Source organism: Lissotriton vulgaris, chromosome 3_2 (assembly GCF_964263255.1).
Source record: "Lissotriton vulgaris chromosome 3_2, aLisVul1.2, whole genome shotgun sequence".
Lineage (NCBI taxonomy): Eukaryota > Metazoa > Chordata > Amphibia > Caudata > Salamandridae > Lissotriton > Lissotriton vulgaris.
The window spans coordinates 179,606,601-179,621,803 of NC_141690.1; the positions used below are offsets into that span (position 1 = coordinate 179,606,601).

The 15,203-nt window shown below is 49.2% G+C and overlaps 1 protein-coding gene across 2 annotated transcripts in view; it reads right to left on the reverse strand.

The window, feature by feature from the left end:
* HTT (huntingtin) overlaps nt 1-15,203 on the reverse strand; it is a 2,178,328-nt gene that overhangs the window by 226,104 nt on the left and 1,937,021 nt on the right. For both annotated transcript variants that reach the window (XM_086964158.1, XM_086964157.1), the window contains one exon: nt 1,700-1,855. In XM_086964158.1, coding sequence (XP_086820284.1) covers nt 1,700-1,855 — 156 coding nt within the window. The remainder of the gene's footprint in view (nt 1-1,699; nt 1,856-15,203) is intronic.

Genomic DNA, 15,203 nt, shown 5'->3' on the forward strand with positions numbered 1-15,203 from the left:
AGGTGCCGTGTTTGACGTAAGGTTGGACATAAGACGTCAATAAAAGATGTGACTAAGAACTGGCCGTTCTTTCAGTGCTGGCAGGAGTTCTAAGACAAATCAAAACAAAAGCATGGGGAATTCCCAGGTTGCTGGAGGTTTGGTTTGTTGAAAGAACTCGTTGTACTTTCTAGGAGTCTAAGGAAGTAGCCTTGCCGAATTTGGTTTGCATTGGCTATTACTAAATATGGATTTGATTCTTATGCCTTTATAAGGGTATGATTTGTTATAACCACATAAGGGCATGAATCGGGAATATTTAATTAGGGTCCTAGATACGATCACAACACTGTGTTGGCATTCTGCACCATTCAGCCCCTGTGCAGCTGGAGGTGTAGGTTTGGTGCAGCCTTGCCGTGCTTACCTTAACCCCCTGAGACTTGGTTGCTAAACTGGGCTACTTACCTGTAAGTAGTACCACTTCTATTACCCCATTTCCTCATTGGAGAACACTGGCACCAGATACAGTGTTTGACATCTGCACTTGACCACCCCAGTGGCTGTGCCGCAGTATTCTCACTTACCTGGTATTAATTCTTTATCCAGAAAGTCAATATCGTAAATCATTTGCTCACCTGCATATTGCTGATTGAACTTTCTCCCATAGGATTACAATGCATTGTTGAAAAATGCACTAAGTGTCCACTTTTGACATTGAAATGTATTGATATTGCAAAACATATTTATTTGCAACAAAGTATATTTGGTTCTTTAAAATAAATATGTTAAGAGTATTATTTTTTACAAATCACTAGTCTTGGATTTAGTCATTTAGTGTGTGCATTATGCATCATTTATTGCCTGTGTGTACAACAAATCTTTAATAATGCCCTCTATTAAGCCTAACTGCTTGCCCACACTACCACAAAAGAGAGCATTAGTATTATCTACCGGAACCTTTGTAAAGCCTCTGGGGATCCACTGGACTCCGTGCACACTATGCCTCATTTTGGTATAGCATATACAGAGTCAACTTGCTACATTGGTGGATCAGCATGGGGTCTACGACTTTGCATTTGCTGAACCACTAAGACAAAAAGTGACCACAGGACTAAAATCCAACATTGCCTTAAGATTCAACTGTATTTTTGAATTGACAATGTTTCCAAGTGTTTTAAATGCTTGTTAGGGCCTTGGTTAAGTCCCTATAGCATTTTTAAAACTTAAAAAGTCTACTATAGTTAGGGGTAAAAGTGCCCAAAAGATTTTAGTCCTTTTAAAAAGGCCCCAACTTTAATAAAATAATGGAAGATACAGAGAATATGATTGTGGAGCTCGACCTGTCCCCTTACCACCACAGCCATTACCTCTGGTAAGCTTAACTGCTCGCCTACACTACCACAAAGGAGAAGGTTAGAATTATCTACCAGAGCCTCTGTAAAGCCTCCGGGGATTCACTGGACTCTGTGCACACTAAACCTCATTTTTGTATAATATATACAGAGCCAGCTTTTTACAGTGTGGTCGATGTTGCCTTGTGGTTTTGTATGGAAGATTGAAATGAGATCAGGTTTAGGCTCATTTAGTGAGCAGTTGTGAAAAGAGGTGTGTCATAATGGATTGCATATTATAATTAGTTATTAAACTACATTTACAGATTTTTAACACTTCTCCTATAAGACCTAGACAAGGCAAAGCAAAAATGTAATTTGTTTCTTACCATTCCAAGAACAGAAGCAGCCTTGCAAATTGCAGGCACCAAATACTGATTCAGGATCTCATCTTCTGATGGGTGAACTTTCTGTAACTCAGTCAGGGTTGAATACATCATCTCAAACTGATTTCTTTCAGTGAACAAATCAGACACTGCCAGAAGCTGAAAGTGGAGAAGGAGTAAGTTTAAATGTTTTATTTATATTTATAATAAACAAGTTACTTGCCTTCTGTAAGGTCTTATCTGGTTGAGACTCAATCTAGCCGCAGATTCCTTACCTTAAAATCTATTACCAGACGTCAGACTGGATCCGTTAATTTTTCATGAGCAGTTCCCCTGCACAACGGTAGGTGGAGTTGTTCAGCTCCGTGTGGCGTCGTCAGCATCATCCGCACTGGAAGTAACTTGTACGGCGCCACTCCAATGCGCTGATGCTAGCTTCTTTTCACGACTTTCCACGCCAGGAGCACAGAGCCACGAAGAACACAGATCACTAGTGCATGATACTAGTGCCCTTAAAGGAGAAACCCCTGTTGCACAAGATATATCTGTAAGAGACATTAGTTAGTGATAGATTCCTTACCTTAGAATATCCCCAGGCGTCAGACTTGATCCGGAAATTTTTGCGTGGCAATACCCCTGTGCGTCGGTAGGCGTCGTCCGCGGCTCCGCGTCCATCGTCTGCGTCGTTAGCACCGGAATGACGTCGGAGTACTTAGACGCCGCCCATGCGCGCTGACGTCAGTTCTGATACACAGCTTTTCCGCGCCAGATACGCAGAGCCATGATAGAACCAACACTGGTGCCATGAAACTAGGGCCCTGAAAGGGGGTGACCTTAACCGCAGAACGGGGAGGATGGGAGGGTCGGTAAAGGAATCTATCACTAACTAATGTCTCTTACAGATATATCGTTACACAAGTAGTAACTTGTGCATCTGAAAGAGACACGTTAGTGATAGATTCCTTACCTTAGAATAGATACCCCAGCAATACCAAAACCTGGTGGTGGGTCTGCGAACCAATAATCACACCAGAAAGTCTTGGAGGACGGAACGGCCAAAGAAGCCATCCCTCCGGACTTGGCTGTCCAGGCAGTAGTGTCTTGCAAACGTGTGCAGCGAGGCCCACGTAGCTTCCTGGCAAATGTCCTGCAAGGGCACTCTCGGCCCAGGGCAGTTGTAGTCGCCTTGGCCCGAGTAGAATGAGCCCGCAATCCAGCAGGGGGCTCCTTTTTGGCCATGGAGTAACATGCCTGGATACACAAGATGATCCACCGCGAAATTGTCCTCTTGTGCACCGCCTTTCCCTTCTTAGCGGCCATGTAACCAACAAAGAGTTGGTCATCCACCCAGGACTGGCATGTGCGATCTAGATAATAAGAGAGCGCACGTTTTGGGACCAGACAGTGTAGCCTCTCTTCCTCTTTCGAGGGATGTGGCGGCGGAAACAAGGTGGGCAAGGTAATGGACTGCCCGATGTGGAAGGCTGTGACAACCTTGGGCAGGAAAGAGGGTCTCGTCCGCAACACAACCTAGTCCGGATGGACAGAGAGGAAAGGAGGTGTAGAAGAAAGAGCCTGGAGCTCACTCACTCTCCTGGCAGAGGTGATGGCCACCAGGAAAGCAGTCTTTAAAGTAAGAAGACGCAGAGGACAGTTATGGAGCGGCTCAGAGGGAGCACACATAAGGTAAGTAAGTACAAGATTCAAGTCCCACTGGGGCATCACAAAGGGAACAGGAGGAAACATGTGTGTGATGCCCTTCAAAAACCTATTTACAATGAGGGACTTGAATAAGGAAGGCTGATCAGGTAGCTGTAAGAAGGCGGAAAGGGCAGAAAGGTACCCCTTGAGAGTGCCCAGAGCAGAGCCCTGCTGGGCAGGAGAAAGAAGAAAGAGGAGAACCTCAGAAAGGGGTGCAGAGAGAGGGTCCACAGCCTTTGCTGTGCACCATGCCACAAATCTGTTCCACCTGCAGGCGCATACCGACTTTGTGGAGGTACGCCTGGCTTCCAGAATGATATCACAGACTTCGGGAGGCATGTCAAATGGCCTCAACTGCCACCGCTCAATTTCCAAGCTTGTAGGTGGAGACTGGACAGGTTCGGGTGCAGAACCGTCCCCTGCTGCTGCGACAGAAGGTCCTCCCGAAGAGGCAGACAAATCGGGGGATCGACTGACATGCTGAGTAGCTCGGGATACCAGTATCTTCGTGCCCAGTCCGGAGGCACAAGAATAACCTGGGCCCGGTTGCGCCTGATCTTCTTCAGCACTCTGGGCAGAAGTGGTATAGGCGGAAAGGCGTACAATAGACCGCAACTCCACTTGCGACGAAAAGCGTCTCCAAGCGAGTGCCGCCTTGGAAATTCCAACGCGCATATCCGATGACATTGCGCGTTCTCTTCTGTGGCGAATAGATCTAACCAAGGCTCTCCCCATTGCTGAAAGAGGCCTTGCGTCACGTCCGAGTTCAGACGCCATTCGTGATCCATCATGCAAGGCTGAGTTCGTCCGCCCTGGCATTCAGAGAGCCTGCCAGGTGTTGAACCACCAGGGTCACGCCCTGATGTTCCAGCCACTGCCAGAGGCGCAGAGCCTCCTGGCATAGGGTCCACGACCCCACCCCGCCCTGTTTGGTGCAGTACTACATGGCGGTGGTGTTGTCTGTGAACACCGGCACTACACTCCCCCGGACAGAGAGGAGGAATACCTTCAGTGCTAGTCGGATCGCCCGCAGCTCCAAAAAGTTGATATGGAGCCTGGACTCCGCCGGAGACCAGAGGCCTCTGATCTTCGCCTCTCCCATGTGGCCTCCCCAGCCCTGGAGGGACGCGTCCGTCACAACCACGTGCTCCGGGTGGGGTAGGGAGAGGGATCTGCCATTGACCCATTCGCGGTCCGTGAGCTACCGCTGCAGCTTTTTCGCAGTGCCCTCCGAGATCAAGACATGATCGGACAAGTTGCCCTGATGCTGGGCCCACTGAAACTTCAAGTACCACTGCAGAGCCCGCATCCGCCACCGGGCGTGATGCACCATAAGGATGCAGGAGGCCATCAGCCCCAGAAGCCGCAGCGTCAACCTGACAAGACTCGGGATAAAGGCTGAAAGATTGGAATCAGAGCCTGTATATCCCGAACCCGATGTTCGGGTGGGTAAACCCGAAACTGCGCCGAGTCGAGAACCGCTCCGATGAAGAGGAGCTTCTGAGAGGGACACAGCTGCGACTTCGGCACGCTGATGGAGAACCCCAGCAAGTGCAGGAGGTCGGCCGTAGTCTGGAGGTGGCTGACAACTGTCTGGGGCGAGCCCGCCTTTAACAACCAGTCATCGAGGTAGGGGAAGACTGACACCCCTAACCTGCGCAGATGAGCTGCGACCACCACCATCACCTTCGTGAACACCCGTGGGGCGCTGGTAAGGTCGAAGGGGAGCACGGTAAACTGAAAGTGCTTGTGGCCTACCGTGAACCGCAGGTAACGCCGGTGGGCCGGCAGGACGGGGATGTGAAAATAAGCTTCCTGCAAGTCCAACGCTACCAGCCAGTCTCCAGGGTCCAGGGCAGCTAAGACTTGAGCCAAAGTCAGCATCTTGAACTTCGCCTTCCGGAGGAAGCCGTTGACGTTCCGTAGGTCCAAGATAGGGCGTAGGCCCCCTTTGCCCTTCTTGGGTACCAGAAAGTAGTGGGAGTAACAACCACACCCTACTTCTGGCCCAGGAACACGCTCGATTGCCCCCTTGGCCAAGAGGGCCGTGACTTCCTCTTGCAGAAGGTGTAAGTGATCCCCCTACACGCGGTGGAATTGCGGTGACATGGCTGGAGGGGTCGCCTCGAAGGGGAGGGAGTAGCCCCTTCGGACGATCTGCAGCACCCACCTGTCCGACGTGACAGTGCGCCAGTGGGAGAGGTGATGGCGAACCCTGCCTCCCACTGGCGTCACATGGGCCTGAAAACTCGGAAGGTTTTGAAGCAGGTGCTGCGGAAGGAGGTGTGGACTGGCCTCGCCCATGTCCCCGACCGCCGCCACGGCAGTTTCCACGGCCGCCACCGCGCTGTTGAACATTCTGCGGTGCGTGGCTGGCAGCATGTGTGGGGGCGCCCCTTCCTTGGCCACGAAAGGAGCTAAAGGCACCCGATTGCTGGCGTGTGGCCGAGAGACCCAAGGACTTGGCCGTAGCCCTGGAGTCCTTAAAACGCTCAAGCGCATGGTTTGCCTTGTCGCCAAAGAGGCGATGGCCATCGAACGGCATGTCCAGAAGTGTGGTCTGGACATCGGCCGAAAAGTTGGCGGACCTCAACCAGGCATGGCGTCGAACCGCCACTGTCGTTGCCATTGCCCTGCCCAGTGAGTCTGTGGTATCCAGCCCACACCGGCTGGAATATCGCGCTGCATCTCGGCCCTCCACAAGGGTTTGGGCGAGTTTAACCCGGACTTCCTCCGGACATTGTGACAGCACGTCTGCGACCGCGTCCCACAGGGTGTGGGTGTAGCGGCCCAAGAGACAGGCGGTATTGACAGACCGCAGCCCTAAGCTTAGGGACGAGAACACTTTCTTCCCGAACTGTTCATATCTCTTGGATTACCGATCGGGCGGAGCCGACGGGAATGCGGTCTGGGAAGTGGAGGCCTGGATAACCAGGCTCTCGGGGTGGGATAGTTTGACAAAAAGCAAGGGTCGCCCGGGGCCGGGCGGGAGCGTCTGGCCACGTTCCTATCCACAGGCGGACCTGTGGCAGGCTTGGACCAAGTGCTCACAAGAACGTCACACAAGGCCTCATTGACCGGCATCAGAGGCTCGCTGAGCTTGTCTGTGGTTTGAGGACCTCAGTGAGGAGGTTAGTCCTCACGGCCGAGACAGGGAGCTCAAGGTTTAAGGCCTTGGCCGCCCTCGTCAACACTACACTGTAAGTAGACCCCTTCTCCGAAGCCACGGTTGGAGGGGAGACAAATCCAGTGTCTGACGAAGTGTCAATACCACTGGCCTCTCCATGCTCATATGTCCAGTCCTGTTGAGACTGGCACTCCAGTGTCAGAGGGTCCTCAGACCCCTCCCAATCTCCCTCGTCACCCGTCTCCTGTAAAACAGGATTAACAGACGGGGCCTCCTCATGGAAATAAAAATCTCCAAAGGCCGTCGGAAGCGGCGCGCAGCGGCGCCGTTCCGGCGCCAGAGTCGGACCGAAGGGAACATTGGGCATGGCGTCCACAGTGGGTGCCGGGAGCGACACCCGTGGGGCCGGCGCCGGTGAGGTCGTGAGGTCGATCGGCGACGACCCGGATCCGGAAGCGGATCCGGTGAGGTCCTGCGGCGCCGGGACCGAAGTCGCCGGAAGGCGTCGGGGCCGAAGCACCCGACCCGCTAGGGCCTCCAGCCGGGACCATTGGGCCCGGAGGCGCCACGGACCGGACTGAGGAGGGAGGGACCTCATAGCCATGAGGTACCGCTTGATCTCCTCCGGCGTCCCGCCGTGCCCAGGGACCAGAGGGTGTGGGGCAGGCCGCGACGCTTGCGACTCCCTCGGAGCCGCGTGGGCAGTGTCGCCCGAACCCCCGGCCGCATCGTGCGAGCGTCAGGGTGGGTCGGAGGAACGATGTCGTCTCTCCGACCTCTCATGCCTCTTACCTGAGGACTTGGATCCTGACGACCGATGTCCACTCCCGGAGCTGCGATGACTCCGACACCGCGACCGGTCCCTCGACCTCCCGTGGGACCAGGACCGGGACCTGGAACGGCGCGGGCCGACTGCCGGAGCTTGAGTCGCTTGCGGGACCGCTCCCGTCTAGCTATAGACGTCAGGGCCGGCAGTCGGAGCAGGTGCGGTTGTCGTGGTCGAGGCCTAAACACTTCAGGCACCGGCGATGGGGGTCCGTAACCGACATCAGTCGGTCGCACTTCGAACAGGGTTTGAACCCGGGCATCCCTACCGGCACCGATAGAGTCGAAGACTCGAGGAAAGAAATGATCAAAAAGATCAAAAAGTTTAGTCAAAAAATGACTAGGGGTAGAGCTTCTCCGGATCTGCGCTAGCTGGCGTGGAAAAAAGAAGAACTGACGTCAGCGTGCCTGGGCGGCGTCTTAGTACTCCGACGACGTCATTCCGGCGCGAACGGTGCCGACGACGGACGTGGAGCCGCGGACGACGCCTACCGACGCGCAGGGGTATTGCTACGCAAAAATTTCCGGATCCAGTCTGACGCCTGGGGATATTCTAAGGTAAGGAATCTATCACTAACGTGTCTCTTTCAGATTCTAGAAATCCACTCACAGAACAGAGATGATAGGTGGACTGCTAAGGAATCTTCAGCTAGATAGATAAGGTGTTACTGAAAGTAAGTAACTTGTTCATCTGATAGGCACGTCTAGCCGCAGATTCCTTATCTTAGAATAGATATCCAAGCAATACCTCCCTGGAGGTGGATCTGCAAAACGATTTCACACAAAGTGTCCAGAAGGACCGTACAGGCAAAGTGCCCGTCTCAAGTGACAGGACTGTCCAGGCAGTAGTGCTTGGAAAAAGTGTGCTGAGATGTCCGCGTAGCTGCCTGGAAGTGGTCACAGCCTACGCTCTGGTGGAATGAGCACGCAAACACTCAAAGGAGTTGTTTCTTGGCCAGGGCGGTCATATAGCTACTTCTTTTCTACATACTGTGCTAAGTTAGCATGAGTTTATTATAATGTTTGCACGCCATTTTTATTCTTGCTTCACTTTTGCACACAACACATAATTGTTGTTTTAGCTTTCAACCCAGAAGAGCTTCGTGATTTACTAGAGAAATAATATGTTATTGCTCTGATATCAGTTTTGTTCTGCACTCTGTCTGCACAGCGAGTGCATAAGGCTACACGGATAACTTAACCCAGTGTTGTTGTAAGGTCTGATCTTCGCACCCCTATAGACATAACACACATGCTGCTGCCAAAATCTGGCTCTAGGCGAGTTTTATATTGTTGTGCTGTACGCGCACAACACACTTGATATGCTTCGCATGGAGAGAGCTGGTGGAAGGTGATGTGATCGTCCTGCCACTGAGATTTTAAGGTATGGGCCCGCCCTGCTAAAACCCAAATGAGACCTTCATAGATATACAATACTATGCTAAATAGGGAGAGTGTGAATTAGACATTGTTAATTTCTATTCATTTCAGCATATTAGTATGCTCTCACCATTCGCCTTTTATGGACTGATAACTATGCTGATAACTTTGTTGCTTATAATATGTTTGTTAGTATTATACAAGATACTGCGTTTGAGAACATTGCATTAGTAAATAAATATTTCAAACATGCACGTGTCCTCTTTTACTCCACGTTCTGGTTTGTGATGATTACATAACGAAAGAGTGTTCATGTGTTTCACGATTCCTGAGGTACTCTAAGTTCATGTTCTGGTCTGTCTAAGCATTGGGAGTTTGTTATGACCAATGAGACACTGTAGCTAGCTCGGTAAGGGGATTTTGGGTACTGAGGTGAGTTTTGGGCCATCCTAATTCACCGAGGTTCCAGGTCTCTATGCACAGTTCAGTAGGAGAACGGAATTCCCGCTACATGGCGCCCATACGTTGTTGGCCTTATATCATGACACTCGAGTAGTATATCATTCAATCCTTAACCCCTTCACTTACGTTTCCGGTAAACGGTGGTGTCGGAAAAACCTACCTATTTTTGAAATAGGTCTTTTCAAGCTTGATTCTTTCTAAAAACGGTTTCCTTGAATTACTACCCAGTTGTGCTACAAAGTTTACTTTGTTTTTTCTAATTCCTGTGCTGTCATGGCCCAGCCCGTGGACATTCCGCTGCATAGTCGCATTGCGGTGCGAGATCATTTGCAGGCTTACAATGTACCTTTGGAGGGCTTGGCTGTGATTATGGTGGTGAGTGCGGAACATGCTTACCCTTACGAACTCTTTTATTCGTGGGTGACATTTCCGGCAGTGGACGCTAATTCAGGCGTATTCCACACGTACACTCCCACGGTTGTTCCTAATGAGTATACTCTGTACAGAGCACAGGAAGTACCTATTGATGTTTGGCAGCATGGAGTTTGGTTTGGTGGTGCCCTACCCCATTCTTTAACCGCTCCGAGGTTGGGTCCTTTGTCCATTCCAGGCGCTAGTTGGCCTGTTTTGGCTGGATTTACTCCTCATCCTCTACACGGCAATTGTAATTTGGCTGAAATCCGATGACTACATGTAGTCGCGATTGCCGTGATTAGAGCCTTAGTGCATTACACCAGCCGTAATCTTCCGGGTGGAGCCCCGGGGGGTGCGGCGCTTCCGGCAAGGCAGGGTGGTTTGAAAATCAGTCCTGTCATGGTCAATGCCGTAATGGGCAAGAAGCCCCAGGAAAAGGATGATTTTCCTTTCTGGCTTGCCGAGAAATTTGACCAGCTGGAAGCTGTATTTCCTAATACGATTCCTGGTGAAAAACACTGGATTCTTACGCTTAGTTTGCCGAAGGATTTGGCCCCTGAACTTGTTGACTGTGAGACATGGGGAAAGACTTTTGCGGCGGTCTATGCGCGGTGCTAGAGCACCCCGTCTATGTCCGTGCTGTCTTCGGTCCTTAAACGTGTTCAAGATGATCACGGACCGAAATCTGCGATCGAGTTGGGCATGCGCCTGTGTGGCACCTTTGACGTAGTTTGCGATCTGATCCTTGCTAATGTCAAGGGAGATGCAGTGAACTTTCAGGTTGCTAACGCGTTAGCGGCGCTTCCCGAGGCCGAGAAACCCCGACAGTTAGCGAGAATTATTGTGGCGGCTTACAAAACCGTGGGTCGCAATTGTAAGGGCGTTAAGCCGTTTTCTGTTAAAGATAAAAAGCAGCCCCAGGGACAAACTTCGGAGCCTGAGGTTCAGCCCAAGTCCAAAAAACAAAATTGGCCTAAAAAACAGAAACAGGGAAAGCAACCGCAACAACAACATACACAGGTTTCTCGACCTGCGTCTCCGTTACCTACGCAGTCGGAACGTGTTTATGACTTGCGCGACCGTGCGACGATTAAGACTCCTGATCGATTTCAGGCTTCTAACCAACGCTCTCCTCGTTCCTTTCAGGACTCATCGGCTCCGACGACCGATGGTGGAGGGGGCGGCAGGGGTCGGGGTGGTCAGCAAGGACGTGACCAGCCCCGCCCGAGGAACGGTGCAGAAAAGCAGGAAGGCTCTACGCCTAGGAGACCACAGTTTGCCAAGAAGAAAGTCGCAGCCTTAACAGCGCATCCATACGCCCCAGATAGTGAGAACGCGGCTTCGGAATCTGACGTGGGCTCTGACCTTGCTGGACAGCGCGGCGGAGATTACCATAGTGAGAGAGGCGCTCCGTCCACTACTGAAGGTGACAGCGACTGATACTTATGTTGTCATTGAAACAGCTGACACCAGAGTTGCTCCCCCTGATAGACTTTTTGAAATTGTCCTGTTAATTGAAGGTGACATACAGCGAACCATAAAAGGGGTATTTTGGGAAAATCTTTCGTCTACATATGACATTTTGCTTTTGGAGGCTGACTGGCCCCCACCTTTTGTGCTCGCAGCTCCGCGAGGGGAGGAGGTGATCCTCCCCAGTTTCGCGAACACAGTCTCGAAAGAGAATGCGCAGCATTTTGCAGAAAAGTGGGCTCTAAATCTGGCGCCGGCTGTGTACCGGAATCAATGTGGGTGGGATAAATTGTCCCCGCGCCACGAGATACCTTTACGGTCTCAGCCGCAGCCTCAACCTCAATATCCCATAAGACGTGAAGCGAAAGCTTCCGTCGCGGCAATCCTTGATCAATTGGAATATCAAGGTGTAATTGAAACGTGTGTGTCACCAATGAATAACCCTCTTTTTACTGTAAACAAGCCTGACGGTTCGTATCGTTTGGTTTTGGATTACCGGCATTTGAACTCGCATTGCCGTAACTGTGCAGTACAGAATACTCACGGCTCTGCTCTTGTGAATAGTCTTGTGCGTAAGCGGTTTAAGACCACGCTTGACATTTCTAATGGTTTCTATGCCCACCAATTGGATGCTATGAGTTCCCAATGGACTAGTTTTACATGCGCCGGTGTCCAAAAACAATTTTGGCGTCTCCCTATGGGCTATAAGAATAGTCCTGGGGTCTTTTCCGCCCGCATAGTCTCTCTTTTGGAGAGGATCGACCCGGATGCTTGTTCGTATGTGGATGACATATATCTCACAGACGATGAACTTTGTGAGCATCTGTGTCATGTAAACGGAATTATTTGTACCTTTGCAAACTTAGGTTACAAATTCAACTTTGCAAAATCGCACATTGCAGAGTACACAGTGTTGTTTCTGGGCTACGAGCTGAACAATGAAGGAAAGGGATTGGCTCCTCACTTCCTGGAGAAATGCGCACAATTGCGCGCTCCGACAACACTGAAAAAATTACAATCTTTACTGGGTTTTTTAAATTTCGGGAGAACTTACATTCCGGAATATGTCCAGCGTATCAAGCCGTTGTATGCTTTGATACAACCATCTTTTTCCAAATCATGCTGGCTGCCTGAGCATTCGGCTATAATGCAGTCTTTGCAGGCTGATCTGCTTGCTTCTAAATTCTTACTGACTCGTGATAATCAGACCAACCTGGTGATAAGAATTATCCCTGGGACGGTAGGTTTCAGGTACCTGACTTTTAATGAAGGAGACACAGTACCTATTGCTTACAAGTCACACTTGTACACCTCGGCTGAATTGCGCTTTTCCACTGTGGAGAAAGTTTTGACGGCTGTGCAGATGGCTATTCTTAAAGAACGTACCCTGTCACAGGGAAAACGCATGTTGGTTGTTACCCCATGTCCTGCCTTGGAGGCAGTCACAAAAGCCAGTGTACCTAATTCAAAGGCTTTGCACCCTCGGTGGATTCAATGAGCAGCGTCCTTGTCATCTCAGGATGTCACGTTTATTTTTGACGCCACATTAAGGTTGCAGGAGTACTTACAGTATGAATTCGTTCATCCTGCTCCTTTAGCATTGCGACCCCTGGAGGATTTCCATTGCATCATTTACACCGATGGTTCGGCGCAGGTTGCGCATGGCTCTAAACACGCCTACGTTTCCGCATGCGCCATTGTGGTCGGTGCCATGGTGAACGATGAGTTCAAGTCCAGTGTCGTGCACACGCAGACACTAGGGGACTGCACTGCACAATTGGCAGAGCTTCGTGCTTTGATGCTTGCATTGGAGTACGCAGATCCTAGGGTGACTACTCTTATCGTAAGTGATTCTTACTACTATGTCCAGTCTTACAATGAGAACTTAATCTATTGGATTCAGAATGAATTTCGTGATTCCAAGGGTAGCACAATAAAACATAAAATGATCTGGGTCCGAGTGGCTGAGCTTAAAGAGCAGTTGCCACTTGTGTTTGTGATTCATACTCAAGGCCATCAGCACGTGGGAGTCCACGCTGTCGGTAATTCGCTTGCTGATGAAGCAGCGAAGTCAGCAGTATCTAAATATTTAGTTGCAGCAGTTACACGGTCCAAAAGTAAAATAGATGATGACATCTTGGCGGCGGTTGCTGCCACTGAGAAGGGAGGTAAATATCCTGCGGGGTTCCCTTCAAAGTACACATACCACTTAAGTCCCGATAAGGCTTCAGTGATTTCGACAAAACCCTCACGTTGTGCAATCTATGCCTCTTTATTCAAAATAAATTTTTTGGTTCCCCCTTGGACATATATTTGGCTAATGCTTTTTTCAGTATACCTTTTTATGTCATTTGGTTTTGTGTTTTATTTTTTCCGCCTCATGGATGGACACTATGTCGAGGAGAGAACATGCATTCGCCATCTTAATGGAACTTTGGCCCCCTTATCCTCTTCACATTCTGCACACAGACTGAAAAGAGACTTGAACTTTGTTAACATCACAGCATGGCCGGTTCTTGATGGGATTGTGTGGGATGCAGTTAAATTTCAAATTCATGGCCCAACTGAAGTGGTTGATGTCCCAAATGTACTTAGAGTGAACATGGGGATGTGGTTAAACAAAAACATACATTCTGATGATTGGAATGTTCAGGCCGTAGAATCATTATTTACTGATTTAAAATATTATGCTGCCTTTGATGCTGAGGATTTATATTTAGAATCTGCTAATTATGGGTACTTATTTTGCTTTCAACATTATGGTAATCATTTCCTGCATAAAACAAGTTCCAGAAGGAGTACTGTAAATTACACACAGTGGGAACATTGCCCAGCACCATTACAAGGCAGCTCCAGTACATTTTTGAATAAGTACACTTACTTTACCGACTTTAATCAATCAAGTCCTGAGTCCTTTTATTTTAAGATGACACAGAAGCCCATGTCCAAAGTTAGACTTACCGATACTAAATTGTTGTATTCGAAGTCCTTTCTAGACAAATTAGCTGTAGAAGGCAATGAGCTATGGAAGGAAACCATTGACCTTAAATCGGTTTGGGGTTCTAAAAGTTGGCAGGTACAAGGCACTGAGGCTTTGCACCGTGCATGTCTCATCCCGAATCACATGTTGTTTTTTAATTCTACTATTTCTCAGACAACGTGCTTTGGATTGGCTACTTCAAAAAAGTTAAATACCCCTGCTGTCCCTGATTTGGAAGAATATCCTGGTTGGGATGATTACACAAAATTTTCCATTAGAGAATTGCAGACATTACTAGGTAATGCATCATTTGATGTGTCCAGTTTTGATCCAAAGGGTTGGCTGCTATGGCACAGAAGCTCTGACTCTTGCCAGCATCGCATTCTGGGTTTAACTGAAGGTTTTACACGAATCAGGCCTGATCCACGTTTTGATCCTGACCACACTGTTACAACATATTCAGTTGGCAAATTATGTCAAAATTGGTTACAACATTCTACATTAGCTGCTGTTAAATTACATCTATCTAAGCTGACTGATGAGGTGGATATTAATGATTTCATTAAAGGCCCGGCAAGTGGTAGATCTAAACATTGGATTTATGCTGCTTACAATGAAATTTGGAAGCTATCACAGATTGAAGCTGCTAAGCGCCTGAGAGCAATTGATCAAGCAAATTTAGAAAAGGTGCTTGCAGTTGTCGATAACAGTATTAACAGGCTTCCTTCCCGCATATACACGTTGAATAACATTGTTTCTTCTGTAGTTGATATTGTAAATGATGAGGTGTCTGTTTTATACCATGGCCAAAATTAACTGCATTCTGTAATGCAGTTTGCATAGACTCTGCAGACTCTCAAATCTGGCCGTGTGCCCTGGAATTACATGAACGTTTCCTCCCTCTTTGCCCCATTTAATTTGACTGACAAACAGCGCATGCTTTCAATGCGAGATGCATCATTTTCCATGTTACACATTGAGAGGTTGGAATCTTTACCGTTCTCTGTTGCTGAGGCCGCTGATGCAACGTGGCTTATCCACGGTTTAATTACATTACCATTCGCGTTGTACAAATTCACTAGTTGTATGCAACATGTTGCAATAGGACGTTATGAACCGTTAGGAGGTGCCTTCCTCCATGAAGCATG